The sequence below is a fragment of the Diadema setosum genome, chromosome 4 (assembly GCF_964275005.1).
Source record: "Diadema setosum chromosome 4, eeDiaSeto1, whole genome shotgun sequence".
Lineage (NCBI taxonomy): Eukaryota > Metazoa > Echinodermata > Echinoidea > Diadematoida > Diadematidae > Diadema > Diadema setosum.
In genome coordinates, this window is record NC_092688.1 from 13,443,850 (window position 1) to 13,464,726 (window position 20,877).

The window sequence follows — 20,877 nt, forward strand, 5'->3', positions numbered from 1 at the left end:
TTTCTTGAAACTTAGTGTATACATGTATTACCCAATTAAGATTCTCTGGTGAAAGTTTGGGTCATGAGGTCAAAGGTCAAAGGGTCAGGGTCAAATACATAAAATTTCACTATTTCCACCGTATCTATTGAATGCCTAAGATATTTTCTTGAAACTTAGTGTATACATGTATTACCCAATTAAGATTCTCTGGTGAAAGTTTGGGTCATGAGGTCAAAGGTCAAAGGTCAAAAGGTCAAGTAAAAATATTAAAACTTCTTTTTTTTCTCTGTACCTTGGAAAATTGTTCAAGGTATCTTCATGGAACATAGTATATACATGTACTGACTGGAAGTGATTATCTAGAGAATGTAGGGTTCATGGGGTCAAAGGTCAAGTGCAAGACTTCAAAATTTTACTATTACCCTCATATTTATGCAATGCCAGCAGGGTTATTGTTTTACACTTGGTGTATGCGTGTGTAACCTAATAGAAATTCTCTGGAAAGTTTTTTTTTTTCTCTTTTTGCCTCAAAGGTCAAAAGGTCAAAGATCAAGTGAAAGTGCTGAACTAACTTTTACCTCCATATCTCGGAAGTGGCTCAAGTTACCTTGAAACTTAGTACATATTATGCATGTTCTACCTGAAAGTAATTATCTTATGAATTTTAGGGTCAAGGGCCAGATGAAAATGGTAACAATTTACTATTCAATTCAGAAATTGCACTTTTTCTCCACACCTGTACCTTGAAAATTACTCAATGCCTAAATGTATGAATGGGTCAAAGTCAAGTTAAAGTCCTTAAATCCCTAGATACATGCTCTCCTATTCATCCAATTAAACCTAGGTCAAGGAAGGTGAACATTCAACACATTTGTGACAAACTTGTCATTCCAATATTTTGCCAATTTTGTGAAAATGTAATCACACAGTGTCCACATGTACTATCTAGACCTATTGGGAAAATCATGCATTATGGCGGAGGCATACCAGTCGCCAAAGCGACATTTCTAGTTTCAATATACAAGCTATGCTGAAAGTACAATTCCACATCATATTCAAGATTTCCTCACTGCATAGAGTAATATCAGATGAACAGCATGGCAAATGTCCAATTAAAATCAAGCCTAAGATTAAAAAGGAAAGGAATGTTGGAAGAATTCTCATATTTTCAGAATCAGTGATATCAGTCACAACCACATACTATAAAAGTGGAAATTTTATTGTATTTCCAGCGACATGAAACTAGCGCGAAAATAAAAGCGCACAATAGTGTCTGCTGGTAATATGTAATAATGTAATATCCATTTGATTCTGTGAAATTAAAGAAATGTCAAATTGATATTTCTTGAGCGAGTGTGAAAAATTCCTCATGCAAAAAATTGTCACTTTTATAGAACTAATATTGGTAGAGGTGATGATGTCATAACCTGACACGTCTCCTGTTGAATTCTACACAAATATTCTATGAATTGTCCTTTTTACTGTAAGAATCATTAAGAATAAGATAATGGTTTGCATCAAATTATTGTAGCTTGTGATAATCTATCAATGATGACTTTTAGGGAATAAGAGGTCATACTTATTAAATGATTGACCAAAAACATGATTTTATTTTGTCTGCAAACCAGTGAAATGGTTATCTGATTTTGAATCAAGCATTAAAAATATCATTACAAGATATTAGGTTCCCATTTATACTCACGTCAGTGCCTTGTGTGATATTTTGTTGTTGTTTTCAAGCACAGTTTGCTGGGCTATCTGTAGGATAGCTGACATATGCTCAATCTGCTTATCTTTACAAGCAAGAAAAAAATAACTCCATTAGACTATAACCTATCGACTATCACAGACATTTTGTACCAGCCAGCGGCATAACTACCAGGCTCCACCCAGTGTTGGAAATGCCGTGGTAAACAGAACACACACACAAGCATTGTTCTCTCCATGCTGCTGACGTGATGATTTGAATCTGCAAGCTATAGGCAAGTTTGAAAAAAAAAGAAGAAAAAAACAACCAGAAAAAAGTCACAAATATATCTTAAATATTACTACAGGATTGTTGTATCAGTGATAGAGTGAAGTTATTTTTTGAATGGCATACTTTCTTCTTTGCAGCTACCACTAGTTCTGGCCTCACCCTGAAACTGTTGCGAAGGTCTCCCATCTACTGTTGTGGCAGCAGTGTCGTAGTGGTGACGGCGCCCCCTGGAGGCGGTGCCAGCACCGCCAATCGCTCCCTCTTCAGTACCACAGCAGGGCTGAGTGGTCTCAGAAGTGAGTTTGGCTTTGACAAGAAGTTTGTTTTATGTTTATTTATGTGTTCATTTGTTTGGGTGTTGTTTTTTTTTTTTTTTTGGGGGGGGGGGGATCAGCCAGTATTTGAAGCTTTAAAGGGCAAACTCACCCAAATGTATGTGTGGATTGAGTGAATGCAGTACTATGAGTGGAACACTTTGGTGAAAGTTTGAGGAAAATTTGACAATCTGTTCAAAAGTTACACATTTTTAAAATTTCAGTGCTGTCATCGATGGATGAGAAGACTACAACAGTTTGTGAAGTCACTACAGGACAACGGTATAAAGAAAACATTAACAGAATTAAACATATTTTTATATTTCTATCAAAACAAAAGAGCACTGACTTGCCTCTGTTAGAAAGCAGGGGGGTACAATATTACCCTTATCAAGTGTCAATAACAAGTCAAGAGAATGTGTACTTTTCACAAAAAAGGAATTTTGTGAAAATCTCTGAATATTTTCTATATTTTGTCCTGCACTTGCAGTGTTCTCATAAAGTGATGGCGGCACTGAAACTTAAAAATTGATAATGTTTTAACATATTGTGTAATTTTTCTCAAACATCACTGATGTGTTCTACTAATATTGCTGAATTCACTCAATCCACACATATATTTGTGTAAACTTGTCATTTAATGCATGTCATGCAGAGTGGTTTGTCCGTGTATAGTAACCACTTACATCTTTACACTGCTGGTTGTGCTTGTTTGGCTTTTAGTATTTTGGATTATTTGATATTCAATCATATGTAACTTGCAGTCAGGGACTGTTTTTCATGGCATAAATGGAATAGAATTTTGCTAGACTTAAAAAAAAAAAGCTTTGCTGGTATGTATCTCCAATGTTGGAATGCTTTGCCCTTCTTTTCTTTGTTTGTATGGACAGCTCTGGCCACTAGTCTGTGTTTCAGTCTTTCAAACGGTCTGCTGACCAACAGACTTGACCTGCTCGATGCCCCGGCGTGTGCAATAGCAAGAGGAGCCAATGTCCAGGGACTTGGTGAGTCCGTCCTGTTGGGGTAACATGAATAGACCAGTTCGTTGTTCCACTTTGTGCATGAGCAGAAAAAGGTCATTTGTACCAACAGGCATTTTGGTTTGTTAATTCACTGAGATAAGCATCTACATGTATAATGTGATGATTATTCATGTATCCTTATATTGATATAGATGGTGCTTGCCAGTACATCCACCTGACAGCAAGCCTGGTATTTGGCAATATCAAAAGAAAATGTTGTTAATGCATTTAATACAAAACAATGCACTGGATGCCTCCTGAAAATGTCAATTGGCCATTCCGGTCACCTAGTCTAAACGCAAGTTCATTCTTTGTTTGAATATGAATTCCATAAACTGTTACATCGAGCAAGCTTATGCATTATGTCGCTTTGAAAACGAGTGAAGTGCCTAACCAACCGAGAAAAAAGAAAGGTCATTTGTACCAATGTGTACATGAGGTAATTACGGACTGGCTTGTTATGTGAAACTGATTTTAATTATATTATTGTCTGTCTGGAGATTTGGTTTTTGCAAGTCTGTGTTGTTTATTGATCAGACATACACAAACACATATGGCAACACAATATTTCCACCAGCCAAAGCTTATGACAGATAACATGTTAAACATTGGAAAAACTGCATTATAATTGGCTGATGAATCAGACCTAGCTATTCAATTATCGTAAAAGGTGTCCCAAAAGTCCTTATGATGAGCAAGATTGTGGTATCACTTATGTGTGGTTTTAGAGACGTCAATTTCTTATTTGTCTGAGTTCATAAGTTCCCCACAACTATAAGTTCATGTTGCATTCAATATGTGTTTGTGTGTTGTTGTTGTTGTTTGTGTTTGTGTATGCTGGATGCATTCTGTAAATGTGACCTGATGTGTGCAGTGTGTTGTGTATGTAGAGTTTGTAACAGAGCAATGTCTTTTTAGAATTCAAAGTGCTTTCAAAATTATTCTCATGACCTGTCTCCTCTGACCCCTCTCTCTTTTTTCTGTCATCCTCTCCTCTCTCTCTTTCTTACTCTCATTCTATCGCTTTCTGTCTGTCTGTCTGTCTGTTTCCGTCTCCCCATCTCCTTCCTCCACCAGGTATCTGCTATGACATGAAGAACAACTCCATCTGGACCTGCTCGGGTGACTGGGTGGACCGGTGGCAGAATCCCGGCCTGAGAGCCACCCACCATGTCTGCAGCCAGCTGGGCGTGGCCCACTCCCCTCTGGGTGACTCACTTCCCCACGGTATGTGGTCTTTTCCTCCCAGCCCTTTTTGTACTTTGAGTGCCAGTGGGCACAGAATACTCCATTCTGACCGTACACGTATGTTATAGTGTTATCAGTGTTTCCTCTGATAATGTTACAGATTGACCTATGGTGTCTTTCTTGCTATGTTGGTGCTGTTTGTTTGTATTTCCATTTGATTTTTTTTAAAAGTGAATTGTAGTCTTTTTTCGTTGTATCTACTTTCTTCAAACCAGATGTATTCAAAAGAAGTGAAGACAGTGTATTAATACTGTGATGTATAACTTCCAGCACTGCAATATATTTTTAACAAGACAGTGGTGGTAAATGACCATGTCTGAAATTATTGTGTTTTCAAAATAAGACTGCTGTTTGATGAAATCTGTTCTGATTATTTTGCTTCGTATTGTTTTGTCCATCCTGGTTGAGTAGACAACATGCTGGAAGTGTCAGAGGTCGTACGCCTGCTGCTGCACCATGTGGGGAGCGCCAGCTGCCACAAGGTGCACAGTGACCCGCCCCCATCTGGCAGCCTGGGTCGTCTGCTGGCTGGCCCCGGCCCTGCCCCCACCTCGCCACCCCTCCCCCACCTGGCCCGCCTGTGCGCCATCCTAGAGAGGGCGGTAGCGGAGAAGAATCGGTCCATCGTCCAGTGTATGCTGGTTGTCCTGCAGGTGATTTGACTCTGTCATTATTGTTTGTTTTATGTTCGTTTGTTTGTATGTGGTTGGTTTTTTTTGTGTGTGTGTGTGTGTGTGTGTGTGTGTGTGTGTGTTCTTTTATTACTGATTGAAGGGGAGGTGTGGAGCGTTCATCAACAAGTTATGCAATCCAGTAACACTGAATGGAAGAAAAGAGACTTTTGTCCGTGACTACATTTCCAGCATGATATCGTGATCCCTCTCATTGATGTGAACCTATGTGGTATTTGGTATGCCTTGTTTCTTTTCATATGGATATCAACATTGCGTGTTGATGGAACATACATTTTCAAATGAATAATTGTTTGCCTTCTAAAATTTATGCTTCTAGATATCAAGCAAAGATACACATATTTTCAGGTAGTTCTGTTCCTTAATTTCTGTTTATTTTATCGACCCTAACACTTTTTATAGTTGAATGACAATACTACTTTATTGATAGAGTCATAATTACAATCATTGTCTGTCAATTTCTTGTTCTTGCAAAGGTTGTCTTCAAGTCACACTCATTCAGTCCTGACTCACCTGCTGAGAAGAGCATTCTAGACAGAACAAGGTACATACTAATTTTCACCTACAATATGTGATAAATGAATACTCATTTCCCTTTTCAAGCCTATGTTCTGTATGCGCCTTCTTGAGGCAGTCACCCACTGATTGATGTCCAATCTCTATTCATTTATAAGCCATGAACTTACAGTGTCATTCTTAGCCCAACCAGATGCTGTGCTTCCCATACACTTTTATAGGATGACCCTCAACACAGGTACAAAACTGTTGAAATGTCTACATTCTACCATAAATTTCAGTTACGCTCACATGAGATAAAATCAATCCATAATGTGCATTCGCGCCAGAGCAAAATTTCAATTTCTGACTGCAAAGCCTGACCCTTTGCTGTACCAATTCAGAATTACGGCTATTACATGAATGGCCAGTGCTCCATGATGAGTATGGCGTGTGTGTTGAAAGTGTTGCAGAAACCTTGTACCGCAGCGTGCAAGGAGGCCATTTGCGATGACCCTTCAGATGGCATGATAAGTGATTACTGTGCGGAGAAAAATGATCTGCAGTGTGCAGATGAAGTATTAAATCTTTGTGTTCAGTAAGTTGTAAATTGTGTATGTCAATATCAATTACACCAGTCGGTAGATTAATTGATTAAGATATTACATAATTGGGTCTGAGGTAACAAGCATGATGTGATGAATTCACAGTCAGCATCATCGTACTGAGTAGGCTGGTGTTTCGGACCCCATTTGTACAGCCCTGTCGCAACTTCTGTCCAGCGACAGGGTTGTGTATAGTCAGCGCTGCACACTGGCACTGGTCCCATGGTCCCTGACCAGTAAAAATCACTGTCGGACCAGTAACTTTTCCAGGAATGGACTAGTAAAAAGTGGAAAAACTGGGTACTTACTGATCCGACAAACAGGTCAGACCAGTAGAAAAAAAAATGGGTTAATGTGCAGCCCTGGTATAGTTATGATTTTATAAACTTTATGCTGCATTAAATCATCTTGATGGCAGGATGTAATCAGAGGACATTTCCTCTTTCTTGGCAGGAAACTTGTCTGGGGCCTCCTGACAACGGAAGATGAGACGATGACAACAGACACCTTGACAACTGAAGCGTGCAGTGTCATCAGGTAGTGACTTGGCTGATGCATCCTTCCCTTCTTTTTTTTTCTTTTTCTTCCCCCTCCCCCCCCCCCCTTTGAATCTGAAAAAAAAAAAAAGCCCAAATGCTTGGAGGTGTGCTTGTGGTTAATCAAGAAATGTGTATGGCAGCAACTGCTGTCATTGTTTCATCCCAAATGACATCTTGGCCAAAATTCCGGAAGGTGGTACAAATGAAACCATGGTTTAAACCATGGACAAAAACTATGGAGCGCCAAGTGTCGCATGGAATATTTCGTTAAGAAATCAGTCATTTTGTCGATGAAATTATTATTTTGTAACGAAATGACAACATTTTGTAACTAAATGAACATTCGTCCACGAAATGATAATTTCGTTAATGAAACGGTCATTTTGTCGACGAAATGACCAATTTCGTAACGAAATATTCCATGGGACACTTGGCGCTCCATGGTTTTTGTCCATGGTTTAAACCATGGTTTAATTTTACCACCTTCGTGAATTCGGGCCCTTTTGTTTGTTTTTGTGTTTTTGTGCTTTTGTGGTTTTTTTCTTTTTGTATGTGTGTGTGTGTGTCTCCTTGGATGTTTTTCATTTTTCTTTTTCTCTCATACTCTTGCTCTTTTTTTTTTTCTCTTGTTCTCTCTCAATGCCTTTCTTTTGATGCTGCTCCTTTTCCATCAATGTTTTCCACCCATTTTCTTATATTTTTTTTTGAATGTTTGTCTCCATCGTTATATCAATTATTGTGTGTATAAAGTGTGCAATTACTTTAGGTACTACATTCTTTGCACATGTAAACTTACTGGTGGTCATGTTAACTAGTGGAGGCCTCGTTTGCTTCCCTCCCATAGACAATAAACAGTGACCATATCTGCCTTATGCTGTTATGGTTGATGTCAATAAACAGTTTGATGGTGCTATTATTCATTCTATGGACTTAATGAGGCATATAATTCCAGGGCAGCAACAAGATAGCGCATGTCATATGTATACTGAGCAGTAATCAACAAATTATTGTTAAGTGTTGATGGGCAAATCCTTCTCTTTTAAATACTATTTATCACCCATGCTACAGCCCCTCATTTCGTAAAAGGTTGAAATGGTCAAATGTACAGTCAAGTGACTTATATTGATATATTTGTATAATTTTTGTTTTCATATACATATCTGGAGACCTATGGTATCTTATGGTGACATACATGTACATTTCTAAGAACTGAATATAATTATGTTCAAATGCAGTACAAATTTATGTCCCTTTGTTGGTGTTGAGAAATGTAAGTTGCTGTTCCTTGCTTTTTTCCCTCCTTACCCTATGTCGACATTGGAATTTCATGCCCTGTTTTACCCCATGCCTCCACTATTGCCTCATCCAGGACTGGTCTGTCCACGCTCTTTAGTGGCACAGAACAGGTGAACGGACTCTTGCGGCAGCTGCTGGGGGAGGGGAAGAGCCGCCCCGCCCTGGGCCGACTGAGGGACATGATCCTGGTGGAGCTCTCCCTCCAGCTGCGGCAGACCAGGAGCAGCCCGGACAAGCTGGCAACAATGTAGGTTTCTCGTCCTCCTCCTCCTCCTCCTTCCCCGCCTTCTCCTTCTTCTTCCGTAGCAGTGGGTGCATGTAACATCACTGTTCCTGCTGATGGTGGTGGTGGGGATAATGATGATGTTGACGATGATGACGATAATGACGATGATGATGACGATGACGATGAGGAGGATGACGATGCCGATGATGATGGCGATGGTGGTAATGATGATGATGATGATGATGATGATAGTGATGATAATGATGATGGTCGTGGTGGTGGTGATGATAGTGATGATGGTGATGATGACGGTGGTGGTGGTGGTGGTTGTGATGGTGGTTATATGATCAAAATGACAGTAGTAATAATGGTCCTGATGGGGAAATTAATTTGTGGTGATGGTGATGACACATGATGATGATAATGAGAATGATGGTAATGATGATAATGATGATTTTGACAGTGGCAGATGGGGGTAATAAAGATTGAAGTGATGATTGTTGAAGTGATTGTTGCAAGGATAATGATGTTGATTGCTAGAATGATGGCAAAAATGATGGTGGTGGCAGAAATAATGATTTTCATGGATGCAATGGTAATGACTGTGGTGATGATAATTATTAATTATTATAGTCTTGAAAAAAACCTTATAACTATATTACTGATGGTAATGATAATGATGATACATGTATTTGTGAAGCCAGTGGTTTATTTTGTATAACAACTATGAATAGGCTCTGTGTCTCTGTGACTCTAGGTCACTGTGTAGACATTATACAGAAAAATATTACAATAGATGTCATACATTATGACACTTTGAAGATGACTGTTATAAAATGTCTACAGCCATCGCAATCTTCATGACAATAATCACAACATGGATGTCAAGCTCATGACTGCTGTGCCTAAAATTCATTGTCTTTGAATGTTACCACTTAAGAGTACTGACATCGCCTCTCACCTTCCTCTGACATGTCCACCCCCTCCCCCACCATTTTCCAGGTTTGAAGACGGTCTCGTCCAGCTGATCATGAATATCTCCGTGAGGGAGTCCCGCCAGCTTCTAACCCAGTGCCTGAGTGCTGATCAGTCTTTGGACACAGCATCAGCCAGTGTTCCAGTAAGTATTGTATGCCTGTGTGGTATATGTAGTCAGTTTTGGACCAAAGACAGTGGAGACAGGGAAAGAAGAGGGAAAGACTACTCTATGTATACTTGGGGTAATATCGTTCTCCATCCTGTAGAGCAATGCTGCCAATTTATGTGTTTTCTTTTAATCATATTTCTTTTTTTTTTCTTAATGAGGACATACAAACTATGCTTGCAAAATGGAAAAAAAAAAAGAAATCATTTGTGAAATTTGTTAGAGACTGCTCAGCATGTGAATTTTTTCTATTTTAGTGAGGAACACCACACTGTTTTTGGCTCTGTACATGTAGTGTTTGTTGATGTGCATAGGTAGTGTAGATGACTCTAACACTTTATTTCTTTTTTTTTTTCGATTCCCCAAGATGGCCAGTCCCTGCCAGCAGTTCATCATGGCACTTGAGATCCACATCCTCCAGAGCATCATCATGGAGGGCGAGAAGCAAGAAGAGGGGTCGGCGAGCTCCAAGGAGGGGGCCGGCAGCGCCCCCGTGTTGCCCCTCCCCGGCCTGCAGGGAGCGGTGGAGGACATGGTGCTCAAGCTGGCCACCAAGATCTTCAATGGATGTGAGGAGGTGAGGGTGCAGCAATCTCGTCATGTAATAGAGAGTGAAGGTGTCAGGTAGGGGAGAGGAGGGGGGAGGGGGAGGAAGGTGAAGATGAGAAGTGGGGTAGAATTGCTATTGTAATGTGACCTGCAGGGAATGATTGAAGACATGGGTGCTCAAGCTGGCCACCCAAATCTTTAATGGCTGTAAGAAAGTGGGGATGTGGCAATTTCTTCTGGCTACAGAGTTGGCGTTTGGGAGGGAAGGAATGAGTATGAAATTAGGGATGGGGGGAAAATTTAAATAATTATCCTGCATGCAGTGGCTGTTATGATTAATTTCCAGATCTAAAGCACATCGAAATGATTGTAAAAGGGATAGTTTCATGGTGCTATTAACATCTTTGAGTGCAACCATTCTACATGTGATTTCTTAAAGGGGCATAGTCCCGGTAGTGTAGAGGGCGCTGTTGATGATACTGCCGATCACCGTTACCATTGATACGAAGATTACCGAAGTTGAGCTGTCATCAAGAGTAAATTGCGTAGGTGTTGCTAAGTAACTTTGCCTTCGTTGTCTTCTCTGCGCATCGCGCAGTCTGTAGTAATGCCAAGGTGCATGCATATGTGCTTGTTATTATGACATCACAAAAGAAGTTTACTAAAGCGGTCATCCCCCTCAGCCAAGTCATGAGCCGAACTGTGAGCGGACTACTGGCTACAGTGAATCGGACTTCTTTGAACTCGGAGAAGTGGGCCAAAGCGTAAGCGCTAAAGGGGAGTCGATAGCGTAGGTCTCTATAGGAAACTTGCGCCGTGCGCCCACGTACGCATTTGACTAAAACACCGGGACCATGCACCTTTAAAGTCACAGTTGGCTTTGTACATTTATATCACCATGTCTTCATGAGTAGCAGTCAAGGGATATAGTAGAATTATATGTGTGACCATGCCTTATTTTGTTTCCCTTGTCTTTTCTTTTGCTTTAGTATGTTTTTAAAGATTGAGCATTTGTAATTACATTGCTCATGACTGTCTAATCTGTGTAACAACAAAGTTGACTTGATGTAATATCAGCACGAGAGAACGGCCCAAGAAAAATTTTTATCCTGTAGGCAACGTGTTATTTCATCCGTACCTCAACATCCTACTAAACAATTCATTAATGTTCTTGCTTGCATTTGACTAGATCTTGGAGACGCTACGGAGCAAGTGCTGCGACCTCCTGAACTCGGACCGGGCTCACCAGCAGACCCTGCAGGGCCTGGACCGGGTGGTGAAAGGGTCCATCCTGGGCTACCTGCTACCAATGCTCATTACCACCTTACGCCATCCCAGCCTCCGCAGCCTCACCCTGGCTGAGACCTTGGTACCACAGGTGGTCCGTCTGGTGGTGCTCATCAGCCAGGTTAGAAAAAAAGAAATAAGAAATGTGTGTATTCATTCATATATTATTAACATGGATGTATACGTGTATGTTGATGTATACCTGGATGTGTGTCCTTGCAGCCATGTCGTGATCAGTATCCTCATTTCACAGAAGTCATGGCAAAACTTTCCTAGAGGAGTTATAGTGGCTCAGTGGTAAAGATCACTGACTATCAATCAAAAGGTTACTGGTTCAACTCCTTTGGCTGCAGCAGTTGTGCCCCCAGGCAAAACGCTTTGTCCTCCTTGCCGAGTCCTTTCGAGGGGACTTAAAGCTGTGGGTCCCATGATGGCTTCCTTACAAACATCCATTGCTTTCTTAGTGGCCAATTAAAAACAAATTATGATACAATAGTTATGATCATGAAATATTGAAGGATCTATCTATCTGTCTATCTATCTATGTATCTATCTATCTATCTATCTATCTATCTATCTATCTATCTATCTACCCATCTATCTATTCGTTCTATTTATACTATCTATCTGTACTATATATCTCTATGTATGTGTGTGTTTGTGTGTTTCACATAAAAATTTAACCGTTGTTTGGTTTCTTGTGCCATTCTCACCATGTGCAGGTTGCAATGATGCTTGGCAATGCCTCTTCCCAGGACAAGAAAACGGACAAGACAAGCTCCCAGCCCCACGACGTGGTCAGTGATCTCTTGGCCAGTCACATCAAGGACAAGTAAGAGTCTTTTTGTATGTCATTTTTGTCCAGAGGGACAATCCCAGGCCAGCATACAAAGTAGCCATTTTGTAACATCTCTTAAATGTCATAATTCTTTACCTGAACAGGAACTGTTTCTCGTAGAGTAAAATATTACGCCTTCCTACCAGTACCTGAACAGAGATGTTGGAAACTGTCAAGAAAATTATGTTTAAATTTTGCTAACATCTCTTTTGAATACATCATTAAATCCCTTCTTCAGACAACGTTTTAAATGTCTTATAACTTTAGGTATATATGTCAATAATATTATATAGTAAGTGCATGGAAATCATGAAAACCACTTTTCATCTTCAATTGTGATGAATTAGAATGTGACTGATATCTGCTGATTGTTTCACAGGCCCGAGAAAGCTCCCCAAAACTACCTGACCAGGCTGCGCATCCCAGCCCCCTGGGCGGCGGGCAAGACTGTGGAGACCATCCATCCTGTCAGAGACAACTATAAGTTCAGGGAGACAGTGCACATCCCCGGTGCCCGATGCCTCTACCTGAGGTTTGAACCCCGCTGTGCCTCGCAGTATGACTATGACAAGGTACGTCCCTCATTTCTGTACCACTGTCCGGGCATAGAGTATACATTGTTTGGTTGGATCTTGCAGAAATTGGATTATAATATTCCATTCCTGCAGACTTAACAGTGTCACTTCACAGATATGTGCTAAATTGAGATATCTTTGCCTCAAGAATACTAACCACTGTCTGCAACAACATTCATTTGCTTGTCTTTCCATTCCAATGTATACTCTGCACTTTTCATGCCGCAGCACATAAATTTGTCAAAGCAAAACATGTACATGTAGCTATTTCAAAAAGTTATGAAGCAGATTTGTCTGCTGTATTGTGGCCCATTGCATCTTTGATTTCCTGTTCACTGATTTGAAATCAAACTTTGTTAGTGTTTGAGGGAGTTTGATAATGTTGAAAATGAGATTCTGATATTTTTCTTTTCATGTAAAATACAGTACATGTCTATTTGTGTTATTTTTTTCAGGTTGTGATCTATGCAGGCGCAAACACAAACTCCCGGAAAGTGGCTGAGTACGGGGGTAACATGTATGGTTATGGGAGCAGGAGTGTGCTGGGATCAGGCTGGCCCAAGGACCTTGTCAAGGTAAACCTTTTGACGTACACGGCTGATCTCTATAAGAGATATCTGGACATCTTACAGAGACCAATTGCTTTGAAGCCACCACACCGCCATCTTACCGTGCACATCACCCATACATTTGTGTATGGAGCTAACAACATCGCATGATCTTGGTGACAGTCTCTGCTTGAAAATGTGTGCAAGTCCCCATAGAGTGTGCCTGGTAAGATGGCGGTGTGGTGGCTTCACTTGTTTGTACAGCGTGAATGGGCCAATAAGACATCCAGATACTTATAGAGGTCAATGACTTACAAATTGTACACCCATTCTTTTTCCTTTTTTTTTCTAGACACTGTATTTTGTTTCCCCCTCCCATCCATTTCATTATATCATTATAGTAAATAGGTAGAGTGAAATTTGCGTTGTGATTGGTTGGATAGCATCACGTGATTGTGTAAAAGTTTTGTTATAGTGGCACGACCGTGCCACTATAACGATTGTGACAGTGCGTGCCTACGCTTTATGTACGAAGAGATTCGCGCAAGGCCTAGGAAGGGCCGCCGAGGGACGTACGTTACGTAGTAAGACAAGGCCAAGCATTTCAACGTATGCGCGTGTTGAGCTCTGAATGTAGGAGTTTATAAGCGAGTCTGCTCTGTGATGTGCAATACGCATACACGGCTGTACTAGCGTATCGCACGCTGTGTACGTAAACTACGGTAGGTTGCGGTTAACTCTGCGTACAAGTAGTTTGCAGTGCCGGAGGTACGGTGAGTCTTGTTAGATCTAAATTAGGGCCTAGACCTACGGAAATGCATGTAGATCGAGGAACCTATTTACTATAACAATTAGTGCATGTTCTATTGATGCACCAGTACTGGACTATAGAACTCCAAATACTAAATTATCCCTCGTGCAGTTCTATTCACCTCGGCCTGCGGCCTCGGTGAAACAAAACACTCGGGATAATTTAGTATTTGTCGTTCTCTAATCCAGTATAGTGCATCATAGAGCATGCACTATCTGTATAATATGATCACAATATCATATGATTGCCATTCATATACGTGTATCATATATGCATGTATCATGTAAGCAAAGCTCAGAGTCTGGTACTTATATCTTGGGGCTATAGAAATGCTGTGATGTTTTGTTTTGTATTGTTTTATTACGGCCACCAGAGATCTGTCTGCAGAACGAAATGATTTATTGACAGAATGAATGATGGCAGAAAAGTCAGAAATTGGCCAGAGTAAATATTTTCGTGTTGTGAATGCTGTTTTTGCTGATTGATTTTACCAAGTGATTGTCTGTGATATGATGAAGTAGATGAAAGAATGTAAAGTAAATCAACAGGTATGAATGAATGAATGAAGTAAGGAAGGAAAAAACAGATGAAGGAAGGAAGGAATGAAAGTGTAGGAAATTAAAAGCGAGTATGTCTGTATGCTGTCCTGCTTTTCTTCCTTATGCAACCACTAAACACGATTCCCCCCCCCCCCCCCAAGAGAAAAGCCATGTTAACGTCCCTGTCTACAGCGGCCACCTTTAAGTGGCCGCTATATACAGGTTTGACTGTACTATCTTTGTTAGTGGGTGTACGTGTCATTATCTCAACCAGTCTCGGCCATTTGTGAAAACGCAACTTGGTTCAAAACCAAATGAAGTGGATGCATCTGTGGAGTCATGCTGATAACCTGTGGCTGATTGAAAGCTTACTAGCTTCCTTTTGTTCCATCCTGTCTATACGTAATAGGAAGTTTTCGTGCTGTTGGCAACTGCCGCATTGATGCACTTTGTCACTCAGTGTAAACGTATGTTAGCGTGTGATGATACAAGCTTACATACATGTAATTGTGTGGAAGGTGTCCGCTATTGTCTGAGGTCAGAGGTTGCACCAGGGCCTTGTTTCACTAACATGGGAACTGTATATAATATCGAGCCAAACAATGAACCCACAGTTGGGACAGATTCAGATTAAATTTTGTTGGGAAGGATACATCTTTACATTCAAGATGTTTAGCAGAACATGACAAGGTGGATGTAAGATACATGTATTGTTCCCACATAGCTTTTAAATAGTGAAAGAGCTCCTAACTTCTGAGAACTGGTCAATCCCAAATATGTCCCTGAGATCTCTTGAATTGAACTTAGGATCGATTTTAGAGCTGAGTGAAACAGGGCCCAGGAGATTTGTTTTAGTGTTGAGACAACCATCAGCTTGTCCCCATATTGGGTAGAAGGGGGCACGGGCATTAGACATGTAGCACACATGCAGGACAAATGACTAGCCTGTTATCAAAGTGCAAGGGATTTACGAAGATGAATGCAGAGAAAAAAGGCTGATATGAGCCTATTGTATTCAAAGGGGTAATAAATGTGTGTATGCAAATGAATTGCAGTGCGTGAGTGGTCTGATACAAATTTGAATTATGCCTGAAGAAAATCTAATATTTTACTTGACAAGAAAAAGTTTTATGTTTAGGGCAGAGGCATTTATCGGAGTACGCAAGAATGCACCAAGAATAACTTTTTTACAAATCGTTATTTTAATTTACAATGCTTTGTCCTTACAATGTAGTATGTACGTTTTCAGCCATATCATTCTAAAATGTTCTGTATTTTTTTTTCTTTGCTTTCTGAAGTAGCATCTACGACAAACATGCTATAAAAGGCAGGCATAATATTTACTATGTTGCTTAAAAAACAATAACAATGTAAGAGAACAGACTTGTAACTGCAGCTGAAAGTACAATGATACACACCACGGTTACATTAAATCTGTAATACATTCACTAAACTCTTGTATATGGCAGCAATCGATAGAGGCCTACAATATATCTATAAAAGTAAAACAATGAAAGTAGTAGTACTCTTACTTCTCGGTACTGGGCCTGATGACACTCTGTGCTGAAATATGACACAAATGTTATTGTCAAATCAAACATATCTGATGGTTACATTGTGTGACATTGCTAGTACAGTCCGACCTCTCCTATCCGGCCTCCCTCTATCCGGATCTCTCTATTATCCAGATGCCATCTTGATGTGATTTTTTTTTTTCCAAATCTTATAATTACGGGGAAAAGGAAGATTTCAAACTCAGAGCAAAATTCCTACACAAACTCACATGAATTACGTGGTATTATTCCCAACATGATTAAAATACCATCACATCTTATTTTCATATAAATAACACGCATTCAGACATTCCCTACCCCCAAGTCACTGCAAAAACATGGACAGAAAACTTTTCATTAAATCATGGCATAGTACAGGCGATCAATCTTCGGCAGCTGCGTGTTCTAAACATTGAGTCTCCCATATCCGGCCAAATCCCCTATCTGGATGAGCGCTGGTCCCGACATGTCCAGATAGGAGAGGTCGGACTGTAGTACAAAGGTTGGCGTTTGCAGGAATGATTGGGGTGGAGAGGGAATAGGCTATTAGGGAAGGTTGCTGCCTTTTTAATATGCACTCAGAGTAGCTGATTGGAAGACACCCCCCCCCCCCCCCCTCCAAAAAAAAAAAAAAAAAAAAAAAGAGCAGAGAAAAAGCAAAGATAGGATAATTGAGCAGACTTTTCAGGAAATCAAACCAGGTATCCAAATCTTGTGTTAGCCAGGAAGAGCTAATTGCAGGCAACATTTTTGCAGTCCTTGTACAGACACAGGAAAAGAGTAAAAGAAAAAAAAAGGTTGCCTTTTGGACATCTGAAGATAATTAGTGCAGTTGAATTTAGAGATAACTTTTGAATCCACCCCTCTTACTCCCCAGGAAAAGTAAAACAGGCAGAAGGATAGGAAGAAAGAAAGAGAGAGAGAGAGAGAGAGGGAGAGATAGAGAGGAAGTATTTGACATTGTAGTTTCAAAAACTTATGACTACCGGTACAAATGTTGCCCTGCCCTTGAAACAGGAAGGTGCACTTTCAAAAGTGTATCAGAGGTACTGTATTTCCTTTTGGCCTTGCCTGATTGAGTTGTTTTTATTAGGGAATAGGTACAAATGTACATTGAATTGCGTTTTACTGCAGCCTATTGGGAAATGATCTCGATTATTTAGATTTTAAAAAGAATAGTACACTGATGAATTTCATACCATTCGTCACCTTTATGGTACATTTCTCATTTCATGAATTAATCGGCAGTGTGAAAGATCAAAAGAGCAGCCGATCTAGAGGTGTTTGTCCTGATAGCACATGGTGTACATGTGAAATATTTTGCTATATTTTCTGTGCTCATCACAAATATCAAAACACACAAGTATTTCTTGTTTAGAAATAAAATCTTTAGTGAAGATAGTGATATTCTCATTTGCAGAATTACATAAGTGAGATTTCCTGAACTTTAAGCAGGTTAGACATTAAGCTTCCTTACTGAACAGCTGAGTACAAGAGTATGTAGCATTTCATGCTCAAGTGAATGTGCTGTTCTTATTCTGGTTTATGTTGACCAGAATCTCAAGATAAAATATTGTATATACACTGTGTGCATAATGACAGTCAGTACGTAACACTTTTCATTCGACTATGCTTTAGAGCAAATTATACTAAAGAATATAGGAAATATGGCATTTTTAAGTGACATGAGGAATAGTAAAATTACAACTTAGTGTCAGACGTGCTTATGAGATACAGTATATTGTTCCCAAAATTGCTATACTAAAAAGTTGATATCAGATAGGGGGAATAAATGGGCATTATTTTGGAATAGATTATCATTGGATATTCAGGAAACACATAATAATATTGATTTGATCAAAATGTAACTGAAATCACTTCTCTTGAATTTTGCATATTAGTAGTTTGCTTTGTTCTACATTGATTATTTGTTATGAGTCGTTCCTTATTTGTATTATCCATTTTCACTTCTTTTGCAATTTGAGCACTTCTGTGGATATAGCGCATAATTATCAATTATTCTTATTATTATTATCATTATTATTATTGTATGTATACATCTATTGCAGCCGTATGAAAGATTACCTAGTAATTACTTACCTACCCATATTTAGGGTACTGCCAATTCTCATGCCTACTTGTCCCAGTCAATATAAGTTCCCTATTGGACTAGTAAAGTGAAGGGCACTGGCATGTATAGAAACATGAGGGGAAAGGATGCTTTATTCAGTGCAAAATTACAACCTTTGTGATACATTTCTTACTGCTCCAAATTCAAGTTTAATGTCTTACTCTGCATTCATACTTGTGAAGACGTAAAGAATATTGAATATCTGCAGAATGTTGTGTAAGTTGTAAACACTGAGAGCCCCTCGAAAGTTTAGAATGTCTGAAGTCAGCAAACTTAAACACAACTTGGTTATGTAATGTCTGAAGTCAGCAAACTTAAACACAACTTGGTTATATAATGTCTTGTGGAGCGATTTGCCTCCATCAAACACTGTCTGTCTCGGAACCGTGGGTGTGGCTTTCTTGCTTCTGGGTTTTCATTTTCTGGTCATCCTTCACAAGAGCCTTCAGGATCCGGGATGGCTCCGGGATTTGCGAGTAGCGACCGGTGATCATGCATCCAAAGACCGGTTTGAAAATGGGATGCCTTGCAGCATAGATGATGGGGTTGATGACGCTGTTCAAGTGGAGGATGACTATGAAAAGAGTGACAACGGCATTGTAGGGAGATGAGCTGGCTTTGGCGGCGACAAGGATACCGGTGTAGGGCAGGACGCAGGCGTAGAAGCCGCAGATGACGATGAAAAGGTTTTTGGTGATGTCTATATCAAGACGTCTGGAGCCGGGCGTGGACACCATGGAGTGTGCCACGTGACGCTTGATGTGGAGGAAGAGGAGTATGTAACAGGTGAGGATGGTAACCAAGGAAGTGATGAGTAGGATTGGAACCAACCAGCTGAGTTCGGGAACACTATGCTTGATGATGTAAACATTACAAACTCGCTGGGAAGAAATGATCATCAGAGTGGGGGCAATTAACCAGGAAGCCACAACCATCACTGCCATCTTATATGGTGTGAAGGACCATTGGTAGAACTTTCTGGGCTTCGTGATGAGAATGTAACGATTGACTGCGATGAATGTGACTGTGATGAGACTACATCCCAGGGAGCTTGAATCTATGATAGTCACAGGGAAGCAGGACCACGTGGCTAAGAAGACAATCTGCAATCCCTGGAATGGGTACGTGAGACAGGCCAGCAGGTCGGCCACACTGAGACTGACCACCAGCACGTTCATGGAGGTCTACAGCTTGCGGGAGAACATGACGGCAAGGATGACAAAAATGTTGCCTACTATCCCGACGATTGCCATGGCGAAGAATGCGGTCGCTATGAAGATCCTTTCAACATTACTGATGCTGTCTACATGCACTAGATCAGTTTTATTGAGTGGGAAGTCTGTGGTATCAACGTTATACGTTGATGTTGTCATTTCAAGATCCATAGTGACAGAGTTTCTGGCACTGTACTCGTAAATAACGAAGAAACAATGCTTTTCAAAATCAACTCGAGAGTCTCAGTGCACCTTTGTCTTGTAGTATAATGATGTGTAATATTAACCAGGAAGCCACTGTGAAGCCGTCTGGAGGCTATCACGTAATCACTCAGTCTGACTCGCTGATGCGTAGTCAGCTCAGCCAGCCCATCATACTGTGGGAAACTGGGATGCAATGCCTCATTTAACAAGTTTTCAACTGTAATGTGGCCGTCAAGATACCACCAGCATTTAGGAGAAAGTGGACACAAGATGCCATGCCAACCACTTTTTTTTTTTTTTTATGCGTGTGTACGCCTGCGCAGTGTGTGTGTGGATTTGTATACATGTCTCTGTGTGTACGTTTGTGCGTTTATGTGTGTCTGACTCTCTGTTTCCAGCACGTCACCTCTACCAGTTCCTGTTCCTCTTCCCTTCGTTCCTCGTTCCAACATGGAATCTTGCTGGTATAGCCAAACCACCCAGGCTGAGACCTTAGGTGTAACACTTGGCTCTCACCACGCGATAAAGGACAAAATTAATCGATCAAAGTTGGCATTACAGCTGATCCAAGTTTTGAAGCATTTAGCTGGCATTTTGTAAACTGCAGGACAGACTGACTGTCATACAGATTTCAGTCTCTTACACAGCAAATGATCTATGTCATTCTTTCCTCCCACGTTGTGAGCTATTCATCACACTTTGTGCCAACTGACAGGTACTTGCCAAATGAATAGGTCAAAATTATATCGATGTAACCTTCCTTTTGTATTCAAAAGGATAGTAATTTTTTGTCATTAAAAAAATGACATTAGCCTGTTTGAACCAGTGTTCATAAGAGATAAGTGGTATTTCATGAATGAAAAGATCTAGTTTAACTCATGATTTTCAGCACTATACAGTGCATATAAAAAAAAAGTAATCCAACTACAGAGAAAAATGGATTTTTGGGTTGGCCTTTTTTTTTTTTTTTTTTTTTTTGAGTAACCAGGTTATCCAATAGGTGGCCATGTTGAAGATTATGGACCTCAAAAGGTACGAGGAAACCCTACACACAAACTTGCAGTCGTGCAAGCTGGCCTGTTAACTT

General features: G+C 40.2%; 2 protein-coding genes across 2 annotated transcripts in view; one reads left to right on the top strand and one right to left on the bottom strand.

Annotated features, from left to right (window-relative positions):
• Nucleotides 1-20,877, top strand: part of LOC140227563 (probable E3 ubiquitin-protein ligase HECTD4) — a 100,282-nt gene that overhangs the window by 10,676 nt on the left and 68,729 nt on the right. The window contains 13 exon segments of the mRNA XM_072307980.1: nt 2,098-2,256; nt 3,165-3,278; nt 4,374-4,523; nt 4,956-5,197; nt 5,713-5,780; nt 6,790-6,873; nt 8,245-8,406; nt 9,400-9,517; nt 9,909-10,118; nt 11,280-11,498; nt 12,100-12,209; nt 12,595-12,787; nt 13,246-13,365. Of these exon segments, the coding sequence (XP_072164081.1) occupies nt 2,098-2,256; nt 3,165-3,278; nt 4,374-4,523; nt 4,956-5,197; nt 5,713-5,780; nt 6,790-6,873; nt 8,245-8,406; nt 9,400-9,517; nt 9,909-10,118; nt 11,280-11,498; nt 12,100-12,209; nt 12,595-12,787; nt 13,246-13,365 (1,949 nt within the window).
• LOC140227023 (delta-type opioid receptor-like) lies at nt 18,735-19,757 on the bottom strand. Its single transcript, XM_072307455.1, is given in 1 exon segment — nt 18,735-19,757. A coding segment is annotated over 1 exon segment (1,023 nt).